A 17,250-nucleotide genomic window follows, 5' to 3' on the forward strand; every position below is an offset into this window, starting at 1 on the left:
GTGTGTGTGTGTGCGTGTGTGTGTGTGTGTGTGTGTGTGTGTGTGTGTGTGTGTGTGTGTGTGTGTGTGTGTTTTAGAAATTTAAAAAGCAATCAGTGCTCCAATGGCAGAATATAAAAGCAACAGCTACATATAGAAGGGACGCTGATAGATTTGGAGTCGGAACATTGGATTCGAATCCCATCTTGTCTCTTTACATCTTGTGGAACCCTGGGCAAGATATTTCTTTTTGGGCCTTAGTTTCCTTATCTGCAAACTGTAAAAGGCTTATGACCGATGGTCTTCCAGTTCCAAATCCGGATCCTGGGCAATCAGTCTCTAAACATTTATTAAGCACCAGCTCCAATGACCTCTCAGTAACCTGAAAAGGCCACCTGGGCAGTGAATCTCCTTCCTTTCTTTCTCCTTCAGAGAAAGATGGAGCTAGAGAAAGTGGGCTTTTTAACAAGGCCAGACTGCTCCCCCCCAAATCCAGCAAAAACCCGAGACGTACAGACTACTTTAGAACCCAGGGTAACAATTCCCCAGCAGCCCCGCTCCCCGCCCCAGCCTAATTGGAAACATTGTTTCCTACTGAGTGAGGGTGCGGCTCATTTCGAAATATTGTTTCAAGCTAAATTCAAGTTTCTTCCCTTCCTTTGGAAGCTGAGAGACCTCCAGCCAAGGGGCCAAGGCAACGGTTGCCCAGCCTGGAGCCAGAGCGGAGGGGTTGGCGCCCCGGAAAGCACTTTTTAACAACAGTTTCATTTGTAAATTGGGGATGGGAGAAGTGGCTTCCGGAGCTCTGGAAGTGGTCAGAGACCACTGGGGTGAAATGACTATTGTTAGGAGGCCCTCCATGGGGAGTGGGGGGGGGGGGGTTTGGGGGGGGGGGGGGAGGCTGGAGCAGCTGGCCTGGGGTCCGAGCTGCCAGCGCAGCCTCTAATCGGCCAGCAGGCTGAGCAGCTCTCACTGCTGATTGGTCTTTCCCACATTCTCCATTTGTCACTTTCTCTTATGATAAGGTCAGCGGTGACAGCGCTTCCTGACATTAGCAGCTGTGCCTTTTAAAAGGGGCATTGTGGGACTACTAATTGCAGTAATTTCATTAGCATAAATTATTTATTCTGCCATTCATTTATCTCCTTTTTGGGGAGGGGGTGGCAGAATGGTAGTGGAAAGGCTGGTAATGTGACACTGTATTTTTTTCCCCAGTGTAGTCCCTTTCGGATATGGATGCAAAGGCTGGGTTTATTGTGCATGGGGCCCTTGGACTGGTGGAAAGGGACCAGGTCTGGCTTTGTCTTCCTTTGGCATCCGATGGCTTGGAAATGGAAAGAGCAAGCAGAAGACTTCCTACTAATCCCCCAGCTCCACACCACGGCCACCCTAAAGTGACAGCAGCCCAGAAGCCCAGAATCTCAGAACTGGGAGGATCTCAGCTGCCTTCAGGTTCACTCCAGACTAGAACAGAAAAGCCTTCTCCGCCAACCCTGAGGAGCGGTCAGTCATCTGGCTAGGCTGCTGGAAGGCTTCCCTGTGGGGGGGTGGGCCCACTCCACACCCGGAAATGGGCCATCTCATTTTTGGAATCAGATGAACGGTAGACTTTACAAACATCAGGTGCAGGCTACATAAACGTTGGCTTGTTATGATGATTTATTACTATTGCTCTTATGATCACTGTTATTATTTGATGATTACTATTGTTGCTATTGTTATTACCACTATCACTATTATTGCTATTGATTTTATTATGATTACTATTATTACTGTTGTTGTTATTATTTGACAAAGAAAACATCTCATCTGATGCATAATAAAATGCAAAAAAGGAAGGGTCTTTTTCCTTCAGTAGAAGAGAAAACATTCACTTTTTGCTTTCTAGTCAGCTCACTTGTAAATACAGACACAGAAAAAACTGGCATGCAGAGATGAGAGGAAGGGTCTCCAGAATGAGATTCTACTGTAGAGACCAGAGTTCGGTCACATTCTCGATCCTAAAGGCATATTCAAGAGCTTGAGTGCGCGCTCATGAGCGCGCACACACACACACTCTCTCTCTCTCCTCCTCTCCCCCCCCCCCCAAGCCCCGGTTTAAAACATGATCTGAAGACTGTCAGGTGAAGGGAAGGCCTGTAAAGGCTGGTTTGTTTGTAAGTTTCTGCTCCCAGCACTTCCATTAACAGAGCTTCCCACCAGCTCTGCGAAGATGCTACTGCAGAAATTAATCATTTCCATCTGACAGATGAGGAGACCGAGGCTCAGAGGTAGCCAGTGACAAAGGTGGGATTTGAACGCTGGTTTTGTTTGGTTTTTGCCAGTTCCAGGTTCAATGCAGCCTCCATGCACGGACTGTGTCATTCTAACCTCTCTCATTTATGTGGTTCTCCCAGGAAGTCTTTGCTTTAACACACTTGAGAAGACCTTTATCATCTATAACTTGGTTTTACGAGCTTAACAATGACTGCTTTAGAGCTTTCTCTCGTTCTAGAGGAAGAAAACCCTTTTCAAAGGACACGGTCCGAAGTTACCTCTGAAAGTGAAAACTGGTTTGTAAAGTGTCTCTCTGACTGAGTTAAAACACAGAAATGAGCGCTCTTGTATGTTAGTGCTGCTAAAAAGTCCTTATATATGTGGGGGGTGGGGTGGGGGTGGCCAGAAGCAGCCTAGAGGATAGATTTAAATTTGTAAACACATGGAGGATGTGCTAAACTTTGGGCTGAGAGGGCAGAACTGTTAATTAAATGACTCCTGCAGGACATCATTCCCTTTCCTTCTTTTCTGGTCAAATATCAAGGACCTGTGACCCAGGTGGGAACAATGGTCATCAATGAATGCAAAGGACCAGTGTGGTATAGTGGCTAGTCTTTAGACCTTGAAGCCTGGAAATTCTGAGTCTCAATCCTGACTCAGAAATTTACTAGCTGTGTGTCCCTGTGCAATTTATTTAATCATTCAATTAAATTTCTTTTCTTTTCTTTTCTTTTTTGGAGGGGGGAGGGGAGGGCAATTGGGGTTAAGTGACTTGCCCAAGGTCATATGGCTAGTGTGTCAAGTGTCTTAGGCTAGATTTGAACTCGGCTCCTCCTGACTCCGGGGCCTGTGCTCTATTTACTTCGACACCTAGCTGCCCCCTAATCATTCAATTAATAAGCATCTATTAAAGGTTTGCTCTCTTTCAGTTACCAGGCTAGGCTGAGGTGGGAGAATAGGGGTACAAAAGGGAAATAATCCCTGCCCCCAGTGAGTTGGTACTCTTTTTCATGTATGCATACAGAGGTAGAATAAAAGGAATTTTATGTGCTAGCAGCTGGAGGAATCAAGAAAACCTTGTATGAGATGGGACTGGAGCTGAGCTTTGAAGGATATAACCTCTCTGTGCCTCAGTTTCCTCATATGTAAAATGGGGATGATAATAATGGCCCCTACCTCTTAGAGCTGTTATGAAGACCCAGGGAGATGATGTCTGTAAAAAGAGGTGAACCCTTCTTGACACAGATCACAGCCGGTGATAACGTCAACAGTGGCAGAAGAACTGAGTAATTGCTCAGGGTCACTCCACTAGCCTCCGGAGAGACTTTCTGACCCCAAGTCTAGTAGCCACTCCTCTAGGACACACTGTCTCTCTTCTTTCCTTCCTGACATCATCAAAATGAAAGAACAGCTGAGATAGGTGGGGGGACTGTGCCTGAACGGCATCTATAAAATGGGGGGGGGTAACCCCATCTGCACAGGTGCGCGTGAGCAAAGTGCTTTTCTTTTCAAAAACAACTTAAGCACCAAAATGATGTCACGTAATTTTCCACATTTCTTGTTCCCTTGAGATAATAGAGGCATAAAATCCGAGTCGGAAAGACAACAAAGGTCCTGGAACTCAATCCTTTCATTTTATAGGGGAGGAAACTGGGACCCAGAAAGGTATTATAGGATTGGATTTTCCTCCCTTTGCAGATGAGGAAACTGAGGCACAGGAAAGTGAAAAGACCTCAGCTTGAATCCTGCCCTAGATGCTTACTAGCTATGTGACCTTGGGCAAGTCACTTAACCTGCCTGCCTCACTTTCCTCTTCTGTAAAATGGGGATAATAACAGCACCTTCCTCTCAGATTTATGTGACATCATTTTGGTGCTTAAGTTGTTTTTAAAATGAAAAGCACTTTGATCACGAGCACCTGTGCAGACATGATTACTCCCCCCCCCCCCCATTGTATAGATGCCTGTTCAGGCACACTTCCCCCACCTATCTCAGCTGCACTTTTATTTTGATGATGTCAGCAGGGAAAGAAGAGACACAGTATGTCCTAGAGGAGTGGCTGCTAGACTTGGGGGTTGGGAAGTCTCTCCCGAGGCTAGTGGAGTGAGTGACCCTGAGCAATGACTGATCAAATGAAAGCATATAGGTAAAGCATTTAAGAGTTATAGAAATGCTACCTATTACTGCCAAAAGTTTCTTGGGGCTTTTCCTTAAGGTTCCTCCACCTTTCTGGATGACACCTTGAGATTTCCTTGTAATGTTTCCTCATACTTTGGATAGGATGAGAACTTACACTGGACCAGTACCTCTAGCCCTAATGCCAGATTCCCCATGCCTCCAACCTGAGTTCCATTTCCTAGCACATAGTAGGACTAAAGACCTAGGGCTATGGGAGACCTCAGAAGCCATCTGGCCTAACCTCATTTTATTGATGAGGACACGGATGACGAGGAAGTGAAGTGTCTTGGTAAGCACCAAGGATGGGAGGTCCCTCTGGTTCCCAGCCATAAGTCCCTCTTTCTTGCTTGCCTGCACCATGACTGCCAAAATTCATCACCAAATCTCCTGGAAGAGCTTGTGCTAACCTACCCTGAGCTCAATGCCTGGGGACACTTGAGAGCTAAACCATGTTGAACATTTTGCCAACTGTCTGACTCACTATTTCAATACCCGGTAAGAGAAGAAATGGCATAAATGTTGGAGTTGTCCCCCATTACTATGGGGACCCAGTGTGGCAGGGATTAGAAATGACATATATATATATATGTATATATATATATATATATATATACACACACACACACACACACACACACACACACACATACATAAACACTCATCTTCAGGGCAGCCCTTCTATGGGGTGGGGATAGGGAGGGGGGCTCACTTTGCATACATCACACTCTACTCCAAAGCAAGAAGAGCTTGGTAATTCAGAGTTGGTCAAATGGTACCAAATTATCTACTTAAAGACTGGAGGGATGATTTAAAAAGTGACCAAGTCATAGTCACTCAATTTCTCTTTTAAGCCAGCACTCCTTTTGACCCCTGTGGAAAGGTAGGGGGAGTTCATTTAGAAAGGCCACTGGCATATCACCACCACTGTCTGGAGGTCAGTTATCAGACCACAAAGGAGGAAGCTGGGAAGGCTGGCGTAAGATGCCGTCCACTGAAATGAAGCCATCCAGTACACTTGGTTAGAGCCAGCCAGAGGACCTGGAGCTGCTTTACAGTGGCCCCTCTGCTCTTAGATTCCTACAGGAGGCACCCCAGCACCGGGGGAAAGGACTGGCCCAGCAGATGCTAAAGGAGAGCCCTCCTCAACTTCAGCTGGTGCAAGTCCTTCTCCATCCAGCAGATGTCAACAGCTACTGGCAGATGGGGTCTCCACTGGCGAGAGCTGCTTGTAAAGCCTTGGGAGGTGGTGGCAGCAAAGATCTCTAAAACAAGCTTTACTGTACACTAAGCATTTTGCCAAATGCAATTAGGGCTATTCTCATACTCTCTCTCTCTGTCTCTCTCTCCCTACTCTCCTTCCTTCCTCTTCTCTCTCTTTCTGCCTTTTCCTCCTTTTCCTTCTTCCTCTTCTCTCTCCTCTCTTTTCCTCTCTGTCCTCTTCCTCCTCTCTCTCTCTCATCAGTATCTTTAGGAAGATAATTTCTTTCCGTTCTCATCCCTTCCCTCCAAATTGCAAGGAACAAATCAGAATTTAGGTTGGATTTTTGGTCACAGGCTGGTAATATATGCTCTCTCTCCTCCCTCTTCTCATCTTCCCTTCCCTTCTCTCTCCTCCTTGTTTCCTCCTTGTTTTTTTTTTAAGAAAGCATAAACAGCTCAAAAGATAATAACAATTGTTGACATTTTTACAATGCTTTAAGACTTAAAAAGTTCTTCGCAGAACCGTGGAATTTGAGAATTAGAAGTGATCATACCAACAGCCATCTAATCTAAGCCATACCTGAAAGGACCTGCCTGTCCTGAACAAATGATCATCTCTGCTCTGCTGGAAGACCTGCCGGGAGGGGGCACTCTCCCGTGAGGCAGCCTGTCCATTCCAGGACAGTCTTCCTGGTTTGGAAGATTTTGTTGGCATTAAATTGAAACTGGTTTCCTTTCAGTTTCACTACTGCTCCTGATCCTGCCCCTGAAGCCAAAGAGAACAATTTGAAGCCCCCCCTCCCCCATTCCATACCCCCTCTCTTGTGCCACCCCAAGTCATCCCTTCTCTAGGCTAAAGATGCCCAACTCCTTCAATCACTTCTCAGAACCACTCTGTGAGGACAGCATTCTTATCCCATTTTACAGAGGGTGTGACTGTTTTGTGGCTACACAGGTAGTCAATGGCAGAACCAGATTTTGAACTGTCTTCTCCCTTTTTCCTCTTTCAATGAAGACCGTTGCCCATTCTCTCTCAGAGGCTCCTCTTCCATCTTCTTCCCAATTCCTGGGGCCAAGGGGAAGGACCAGTCCATTGCTTGCTTCCTTTTGCTGCTTGGAGCTCATCATTCAATCTTTCCTCTTTGCAGTTTCAGGTAGTCCTTAATCCCACCCTTTCCTCATCCTTGTTTTTGTCATCTTCTTCAGTTGTTTTTCAGTCATGTCTGACTTAGTGACCCCATTTGGGGTTTTCTTGGCAGAAATACTGCACTGGTTTGCCAATTCCTTCTCCAGATTATTGTACAGATGAGGAAACTGCAGCAAACAGGGTTAAGTGACTCAGCCAGGGCCACGGGGCTGCTAAGTGCCTGAAGCCAGATTTGAACTCAGGAAGATGAGTCTTCCAGACTCCAAGCCCAGAGCGTTGTGCCCTGTGGTGCCACCTAGCCGTCCTGTTGTCATCTACCATTTCCAGATTTGTGAACTGTTTGATGGTAGCTGGCTCATGGCTTTCTTTTCCACCTCCCCTGCTGCCATCTCTAGGGCCCTGGTATACAAGCTGTCCCTCTAACATCTTGACTACACTGTTCTCTAAACTCTCCAGCCTCAGCAGCTTCTTTTCTCTGCCCCTTTCTAGCCATAAGCCTTCAATGTCCTCTGGTACCTTAGACTCTACCATTTCTTCCAAAATCAGGAACTTAGAAATCCCCGCTTGTGACCACAAGCTCCTCACCTTCCTGCTCTCCAACTCGATCCCCTGCACTAAAGCCGCTCTTTGCCTTCCATCTCAGTCCCTGAAGCCCTCCCAGTTCTTTCATCTCCCCCACTTTCTGGCATCTATTCTCCGTGGTCAGCCTTGAGCTTGAGACCTCCGTTGGTCACTACTCCAGAAACTCTGGCCTTCCTGATTTCAAATCATTCCCAATCTAGGAAACCCCTCTTATCTGATCTGCAAGCTCCTACAGTTAGGGGGCGCTATAGCACATAGAGTGCTGGGCCTGGAGTCAGGAGGACCTGTGTTCAAATCCAGCCACAGACACTTTGCAGCTGTGTGACCCTGGGCAAGTCACTTCACCCTGTTTGCCTCAGTTTCCTCATCTATAAAATGAGCTGGAGTAGGAAAGGACAAACCTGCCTAGATACTCTAATATGTCTGCTAAGAAAACTCCAAATGGGGTCAGAAAGAGTCAGATACGACTGTAATGACCAAGCAACAAAGCTGAATATCATTGGAGAAAACACAAAAAAACTCAAAACAAAACCCAACAGAACTGACTGGCCTCAGCTTCCTCAGGTCACAGCTGGGCCATTTCTGACATCCCATCCAACTTTAACATTGTGACTCCATGGTCTTGCTCACTGTGAATTCTTCTGCATGTGTAGCCTCATCATGCCTGGCTGATGTATTCATAGGACGATGGGATCACGTCCAGAGCAGGAAGGGATCTCATCCAGGCGAGCCCCCGCGTTTCATCTTGCCCAAGACGCTGTTTTCCAACTTTCTCCACAGTTGCTCTAAACACCTTCCCCTTTCCATTTCCTACCCTCACTCCCTCCCATGCCTTTGGCATCTGTTTTAGCTCATGGATTCATGGAGATGATTGAGTTTTTCCCACAGCAATGCCATCGACTCCTCCTCTTTACTCTTAAACACTTCTCAGTGGAGCCGCCATTCGGTCCTCCTTCCCTTCAGTATTTGAGTAGCAGCTCCTTCTTGCTAAAACTCATTGGACTGCTTGTGCCCTGGGATCCTCAGGCTCTGCCACTTACTTCCTGGGTGACCTTAAGCAAATTACTGGCCCCCTCTGAGCCCCACTTTCCTCCCCTGTAAAATGAGAGTTAGATTAGATGGTCAGTGAGGTCCCTTATGGGTCCAGCAAGCTAGGCTCCTAGAATCTTATGAGTAAATTGCTGCCCCTCTCTGAGCTCCAGGTTCCTCTCCTGTAAAAGGGATGGGTTGTCTGTGAGGGCCCTTCTCTCTTGAAATCTCTAGGCCAATGATCTAGATCTGGGCTCTCCCCAGGCACCCCTTCCTCGATGTTTGTGCAAACTCCAGCCCTGCCCATGGATGCTTTCCTGTCTGCCCAGGACCACACTTGGTTCTAAACTCACCCCCAAAAGTTCTCACTTGATGCTTCTTCTCCTTCCACATATTTTCCCATCTCTCTAATCTCTTCTTGGTCACATATGGTCACCACAAAACAATCAAACAACAACAAGCTATCTCTGACCAAGGCCTTGATTCCTCACCTCACCCTTCAGCCTTTACAATCTGGATTCCTTCCCCTCAAATGAAACTGTCCTTTGTCAAGGTTTCCTCTGGTGTCCCTGCCTTGGTTTCTTTGGCCTCACCCTCACTTTCTCCTGTGACTCCCCACTGTGGCTGCCTTCTCCCAACACAAGCTCTCTTGGAGATCTCACTCAGGCTCATTTCTTTACTCAATCTCTAGCTCTTTGGCTCTAGACGTGCATCTCTAACTGCCCAAGGGCCATGCCCACCCGGCAGTCCCTCCAGGACTCAGACTCACCATGCCCCAAATGTTTTATTCACCTGTCTCTTAAAACTTGGTCTTCTGCCTGCCTTTGCTGTTTCTGTCAGAGATCTTGCCAATGGGATGGATTCTGGACACGTCATCTCTCCTACCCAAACCAAAAACTCCACTGGGACAGAGACTGGTGTCTTATCTCAAGTTAGAGCCTTCCCTATGGCCTGACACACAATCAATGCTTTATAAATATTCCTGAAATGGGAATTTGAAATTGAATTCCTGCTGTTGGCTTGTTTCTTCTTCTTATATTTTAAATTATGTCCTCACAGAGGTAAGGAATTCACTCCAAGGTCAGATTTCAAAGGAGACAGATACCAGGAAGGGAAGAAAGTAAGGGGCTTTCTCCCCTCCTTTCTTTTTGTAGGATAATTTCTCAATGATTTAATACAAGAGGGGGAATAAACCCCTCCCAAAGCCTGCAGAAAATGTATGGAAAGCCTTCAGTCTTGTTTTCCTTCCTTCCTATTTTTTTCTTTTCTATTTCTACTCGTGTGCTTAAAGGGCCCTGGGACAAGAGTCCCTGTGGAATTCAGAAGGAACAGGACCCTGGACTTCTGCCTTCAATCTTAGCAGCTGATGCATATGGATGTGTCTTATTTTTCTCATGAGGGATCAATTGCTAAACTTTACTCTGGACACTGGCTCTAATGTTTCACTGAGAAGCAACTGACCACAAGGGTTTTTAATCATTGTAAAAATACATTGGTATCAGAAGGAAATTCTCTTGGGAATGGGGCAGATTGCTGCTTTAGAAAATAAATCAATCTCTCCAGAATTTTTAGCATGTGTGTGTGTGTGTGTGTGTGTGTTTACACGCATGCTTGAGAAGCTTACATGGCTTACCTCAATTCCCTGGGTTTCCTCGATGAACCTTCTGCTGACAGAGAGTAGTGCCTCCTTTGGCCACTCATGAAACCAGTCAATAGCTGTGCAGTTTACCAAAGCTGGGAATTTTCGAGACCTCACTCTCAGAGTGTGACCGACAGGAGAGAAGCACAAAATAACCTGTGGAGAGATGGGGGATGAGGAGAGAAATCAGGGGAGGGCACAAATAATGATCTTTCTGTTCAGATAGTGGAAGGGAGGAAAGGCTAGATCATGGCAATAAGCCATGTGGTCCTCCTGATTAAATATCTCCTGGTCCAATGAAGATGACTTTCCCTAATGAATTCATGGGAACGCCACCTGTTCTTACCCAGAAATGGGTCTTTTATATGTACTCCAACTGCTTCTTAGTGCCTTCCCCTCTGAGGTTACCATAGATTCCGTGTGTATCTTGAATGGACCTGTTGTCTTGCCCATTAGAATACAAACTCCATGAGGGCAGAGCCTGGTTTTTGTTCGTTTCCTATTCTTTGTATCCCCAAGGCTTAGCACCCATTGGATGCAGTTGATAAATGCTTGGTGATTAATTGATATATTAATTGCAACAGCAAGTTTTTGTCTTAAAACTGGTCCTCTCCTTTCCCCCTTCTCTTTTACATATTTCTTAGGAGGAGTTCTCATCTGAATATTTCAAAATCAGGAAGGCGGTCCCAAATGGGAATGTGCACCCAACAATGGGAAACTCAAGGAATTAATCTAAAAGCTGGGATCAAAGATTCAGAGGTAGAGAGGACCTTAGAGATTAACTAGTCATTTCAGTAGAACTCCATTTAATTAAACAACAGCAACAACTACACAGCTTGTTCTTAGGGTACTGGATTTTCCCACTTTACTTGAAGTCCTAGACTCCTGAAATCCTGGCTCTGTCATTGACCTCCTGTGGACAAGTCACTTCATCTCTCTGGCCTCAGTTTCCCCAGGTATAAAACATGGAAGTTAAGTCAGATCATAAGATCCCCCGGGAGCCATGTGGTCCATCTCCCTCATTTTTAGATGAAGAAACGGGGGTTTAGGGAAATCAAGTGACTTGCCTATGGTTTCACAGAAAGTAGACAACAGAGATGTGATTTGAACTCGGGGCTTTTGATGCAAGAACCCACATTTTTTTCCATGGGACCCTGGTTTTTGGTGTTCCTTCCAGCCACACACATGACTGTGATACTATGATCTGAGGTACAGGGCAATTCTTTTCTTTTGCAGAAGAGGGCAGGGAAGCACTTTGCCCAGGCCACACAAGCAGTCAGTGGCAGGGCTCCTTGGGATTTGAACTCAGAGCCTCTGCTTCCAAATCCAGCACTATTTCCACACTTTTGAATCAGTTAAACTACATTTTTCCCCTAGGGGACTTTTTTTCTCTCGCATATTCCTAAAGTAATGTGGACTTCTGTTAAACCATGCTCCTATAGTGAATGAATCTAATTGAATATATGTGCTAACACAGCAAGAGAATTTCTGATCTAAAGTTTCAAGATTGATTTTTTTATAGATCACAAGGCCTTACTGAATACCCGTGATAATAATAGATTATATTTCTATTGCCCTTAAATGTTTGAAAAGCAGTTTACATACATTACGTCATTGGAGTCTCTCAACAAACCTGCGGAATAGGTGCTATTATTGTCCTCATTTACAGATGGGGAAACTGAGGCTCAGGGGTGAAATGACTTGGTCCCATGCCTCATGAATGTCTGAGGCAAGGTTTAGATATGAGTCTTTCTGACTCCAAGGTCATCACTCTGGCCAACGCCTTTGTATTCAGGTGAGGATCTCAATGGTATAGATGGGAGGGGCTGGAGACTCTCCTCAAGTAACAAGATCAGAGGATCTCAGAATTATAGAGTTGGCACCCAGGTCTGACCTGTTCTGGGACCTAGGACAGTGACCATGGGGCACACAATCCAGTAGGACAGGCTTTGAATTCAGAGTGGGAGGACTTGGATTCAGATCCTGATGGTGTGACCTTGGACACATCATTTCATGTCTCTCAGACTCCATTTCCCCAAATGAAAAAAGGAGGGGTTTCTAATGGTTTCAACTACCCCCTGCAGATCTAATCCTGTGCTCACCTTCTGGCAGCTTAACATCTAGGCAGGACACGTTTCCTCAGAAAGCCTATCCTCTCTGCTTCCCAGGGCTTAATCCAGACAGCATCTCAATCTCTGCTCTGAAATCTTTTGTGGTTAGCAAAGGCCAGGCCCAACGAGGGCCTCTTCCTTTACATGGCAAGGGAGGAGAAAGGGCCTCATTTTCTTTATTTGTTAATAAAAAGGAGTGGTTGCAAAAACTAAGGGATGGTATGTGAAGGTATGGGAACGTTCTGGCCACTTGAACAATGGCTTTGAAGAACCTGGAGTAGCATGAGAAGTTTTACATACACAGATGCATACAGAGGAAACAACATCAGGAAAGCAACGGACCATAGCTCCATGCAAATAAGAACGAAGAGAAAAGGAGGAAGAGAAACTGAGTGCTGACCAGTGGCCAGACTAGGCACCGGCCATCACGGGCACTTGTAGGTTCGTACTTGGAAGAGCCCAGAAGGCTCATCTTAGAGAGGAGGAAACTGAGGCCTAGAGACTTGATCAGTGTCACACAGATACTGAGTGCAGGGCTGGGGTGCAAATTAAGGTCCCCTGATCCCATGTTCAGTGGAAAAGGCCACAAGCATTTATTAGGCGCCTATTGAATGCTAGACTAAATGTTCGGTAGTTAACAGAACTCACAGGATGCGAGCTCTGAAATCAGCACTCTGCTACTTACTGTCCTGTGACTCTGGGTAATTCACTTAACTTTCTGTCTCAGTTTCCCCATCTGTAAAATAAAGGGGTGTGGACTTCATAAAGCTGGCTCCCCCATCGTTCTGGACCTGGGATCTTATGAAAGTTCTGAGTTCTTACCACTATGTCACAAGGCCTTCTTGTACTTCAGAATGGAGGTTAATATACAGAATGTCGCATCAATAGCTATATTTTTGACACAAGCTAACACCTGAGCTGGAAATCCTCTAATCTGATTAGAAGCTATTCAGGAGAAAGGGTCTTTGTCATTGATTTCTCTTTCACTCATCACGGGAGCACAGGCAGGTGCTTAACAGTCTTCCTTCTCAAACTTCAAACAGAAGGAAAGGACAGACATGGATATGCAAGGACAATATTTATTCTGTGGTGACTGTGATGAGTATTGACCAAAGTTCTAGGGATACAAATATAAGACAATACCCAAGGGGACAGAATTGGGTAAAGTATGGCTTGGATTTGGCTGGGAATCGAGGAGCCCTGAATCCAGGCAAACCAGAGCCCAGGGACTTACCAAGGTCAGAGTCTAAATGATTCTGGTGGGAGGAACATCCAGCCATTCTTCCAAATACCATTCCTTGCCTCCAAATATTTGCACAAAGGCTGACCCCCCAAACCTGGAATAGCCTTCCTTCTCCTAACCCTTCTTCTTTTGTGATGCTGGGATCCCACCGAGGGCTATCTCTTTAGCCCAGCAGAGGCTGCCTTGGTAGCTACGTGGTCTGAATGTAAGCCCTTCCCAGCTCTTCTGCCAAGAAGCCAAGAATGACTCCAGAAGCCACAGGGGATGCTATGGTAATTCCCAAAGGGACCAATCAGCACTTCAAATGTTTCCTTAAGGAATCTCTTCTTGCTCCCAGGCTAATGGAGGCTTAAATGTTAAGAAAACTGTTGGTGTTGTTTATGCTTAGATTTTTTAAAGGGACAGTGCCCCTTGGTTGTCTACACTGAGCTCCTGGGAAATGAAGCCACACAGTAGGGATTAGCTGGAATGAATGTCTTCTTCAATATGTCTTCTGACTCAAGAATTTTCCTCAGTATCTGGAATAACAGCATGGCCTGAGGATCTGCCTCCCAATTCGAGTGGCAAAGAGCCCAGAAGAACTCTTGTTAAGATGGGAAACATGCCGGCCATCATAAAAACATAGGGTCCGGTTCTAGGAGGCCCCGGGTCCGTGGAAGGCTTCAAGGCGGCATCCGTCTGACTCATTATTATTGCTGTTGCTGGTCCAATCCTGTGATTCTAAAGTTGGAGAAATAGGGACCCAGAACAGTTAAATAACCTTCCCAAGGCCATGCAGGGAGTTAATGAAAGAGGCGGGATTGAAACCTGGGTCCCATGACTCAAGACCACTTTCTTGGCCACTGAACTTGGGGTTGTGAGACCCGTGTTTGAGAGCCAGTTTGACTAGGATAGTATGATGCTGTGAAAGTCACTTCCTTCCTCTGAATCTCTGCTTCCTCATCTATAAAATGAGGGGCTTGGATTCTAAGACCCCCTCTGGTTCTAAAGCTGTGGGATCCACCAGTTCTTATCTCAATGGGAAACACAGGCATCCTCCTGTTTACATAGGTAGTGTCCCTGGTCACCCAGAAAGTATGTGGGAGAATTGAACCTGAACTCAGGTCCTTGGACCCCAAGATCAGCATCCGTTACACTACATTATTGCTTCCCCCATGCAAGTAGGTCATTAGTCCAACTCCCCTTCATTTTACCAATGAGAAACAAAGAAAGAAAGGGGTCAGTTCATAGAATTTCAAGCTAAAAGCACTTGATTCTCAACTTGAACAAGTCAGGGGAAAAGGTAACTTTGGGATCTGGATTGTCTGAATCCTCACTTTCAACTGTGACCCAACTTGTCCCTTGGCTTTGCCACAAGCATTATGGTTGGGAACTTAAGGAGAAGGCAGGCAGATAACTGTGCAAGGAAGAGAGTACTTTTGCACAGCCGCCCACAGTCATTAGTTACCATCTGGTCTAGGAAAGTGCATTCGTCCATGCTGGGGACCAGTGGGGTGGGCACATAAGGAAGCTGGCCCTTGAGTGTTCATGCTATAGGCTAATGTGGGGTGAGGACGTGTCTGGTTTGAGTCAGAAGAAGCAGTAAACATGTTCATGAGTGGGGGAGGTTCATGTGCAGGCCTCATTCCCTGGCAATGTGAGGTGACCATGTGGGTTTTAGGGGCTGGACTCTGGAGAGTTAGTAGCTTCTTCCATTTCCTCCCCCTGGAGAAATCCCATTTTATTAGAAAGCATGGCAAGAGTGAGAATGAAAGCAGAGGCAGTGTAACATTGAGGGATGAGACTGATTTTCACAGAGTGACCGTGATGATGTGAAGGTTTGAACGGCAGCTCTTGGGGTCCCCAGCTATCACAAGATCATAGATGGGGAGTTAGAAGGGGCCTTAGAAGTTATTCTATCCCCCCTCCCTCATCTTACAGATGGAGAAACTGAGCCTCAGAGAAGTCCAAGGACTTTCTCCAAGCCAAGAGAAGAGTACACAGCAGAAGCAGGCTGATGTTTGGACCTCGGTTCACCCATTTGAAAGCCAGTGTTCTTCTCTACTCTATACCCCAGTGCCTCAAGAAGAGGCTTCCACCTGATCATGGATTGGAACTCTGGACTTTCAGATGAAAAACCTAATGCTGTGACTGTGAGATCCAAGCTACAGATAGTATCCACATGCCCTCAGGCGACGCAATGCCAGCAAATGCTGCTGAAAGGCAAACAGGGGTCACGAGGGGAAAAAGCTGAAGGGGCCCTGCTCTAGACCGCCAGACCTTCAGAGGTCACTCCACCATGGAACCATTCCTCTCAGACTATGCTGTGCTAATTGGTGAACACAGGTGTTCGGCCATCCATGGCCCATCCCATTGGTCAGCCCCGGCTTCAGGACCATGTTTCAGCCTCTTCCCCCTTCTGTATTTGTATCCCCGGGGTTACCACAGTGCTTGGCACACAGTAAGTCCTTAATACACACTTTTCTTCCACCTCAGAAAATCTTTCCTAACAAATGGTCAGAAGGTCCCAGGGAACAAAAGAAGGAAAGTAAAAAGAAAGAAAAAACACCTGTCAGCAGAGCGGCATTCTTTCTTCAAAGCAAATGTTCCTATGTAGAAATGAACCCTTACATTGGCCCACATATGCCTCCTACAGCAATAAATGCAGGGATGCCACAGATTTGCTTTTAGAGTCTGTATGGTAGAATTTTCTATTCTAGTCACCTTTTCCTGCCCACACAGGTATGTGTTGAGACTCCTTTGTAATAATCTCGCTTTCATTGTGTGTTGGACTGTATCCCAACGTCTTTGAGCTATGATCTCATCATGTGTATTTCTTTCTTTGTGCCTCGCCAACAGGACTCATTCTATTTCTTCGGGTAATGGAAATTGGAATTGCCAAAGCTATCCCATTTCTTTTCCAGTTGATCGAATTTGTTTTTAGACCGAAACAACACTTTCTTTCCTATTTGCCTCATAGAGCTTTTACCTGGAAATCCTGGGCACATTTATCCTTAAAGGCTCTCAAGAGTCTTCGGGAATAAGATGTGACCCAAGGGTGAGTAAGCCTGGCTGAGTCTTGGGGTCTTGATGAAAAACCTTCCCACAATTTGAATGCTTTATCCTTTTAATCTGAACTCTTCTGAAACCTGCCTTCAGGTTTTCTTTGGGCAGGCTTTCACCCACTTCACTGATGCTATTACCTGTCAAGTACAAGTCCATTCCACAGCTCCCTCACCAAAAGGGCCAGATGGATTTGGCCTTCAGAGTTAGTTCCTTTCTGGACTGTAGTCTATACTGAGATTTCTTCATCTATTTTCTTTCGTTCTTTCATCTTTTTGGAGGGGGGAAGGCAGGACAATTGGGGTTAAGTGACTTGACTAAGGTCACATGGGTAGTATATTTTCTTTCTTTCATGGATACTTGTTTCTTGTCTATTCCTCCCACACATGGTTGATAAAGGGGCCTAAAGTAGGCCATTCTTCCTCAAGTAAAATAAACCAGAAGAGTCAAAACAAAGAGTGGGATAAAAACCCCTCTACCCAGACTTTTCTCGATAACGTAACATAAGGCAGGTTTGGGGAGTTTTGCTTGTGTGACCAGAAACTGCATGATGCAGCAGAAAGACAGCTGTATTTGGAGTTACCTACTCCCTGTGTGACCTTGGACGAGTCACATTTAATCCTCAGTTTCAAATATGAAAAGTGAGGGGGTTGGACAAGACAGTGTTCAAGTACCTTCTAGTTCTCACTCTATAATCTTGCTATATACCCTAGTTTATGGAGAAGGCTTTAGGATTCATTTAGCCTAATGCTTTTATTTTACAGATAAAGAAACTGAGGCTGAGAGGTTAAGAGACTTTGGCAAAATTGCAGGGCAGATAAGCAGCCAAACTGGGGTTTGAGTT

At 45.8% G+C, this 17,250-nt stretch overlaps 1 protein-coding gene across 1 annotated transcript in view; it reads right to left on the bottom strand.

Moving 5' to 3' along the window:
* DNAH11 (dynein axonemal heavy chain 11) overlaps positions 1-17,250 on the bottom strand; it is a 303,071-nt gene that overhangs the window by 84,181 nt on the left and 201,640 nt on the right. The window contains exon 55 of the mRNA XM_069088738.1: positions 10,005-10,166. Coding sequence (XP_068944839.1) covers positions 10,005-10,166 — 162 coding nt within the window. The remainder of the gene's footprint in view (positions 1-10,004; positions 10,167-17,250) is intronic.

The sequence above is a fragment of the Petaurus breviceps genome, unplaced genomic scaffold (genome assembly GCF_028583685.1).
Source record: "Petaurus breviceps papuanus isolate PSGF00001 unplaced genomic scaffold, PetGlider_PUasm1.0 185, whole genome shotgun sequence".
Lineage (NCBI taxonomy): Eukaryota > Metazoa > Chordata > Mammalia > Diprotodontia > Petauridae > Petaurus > Petaurus breviceps.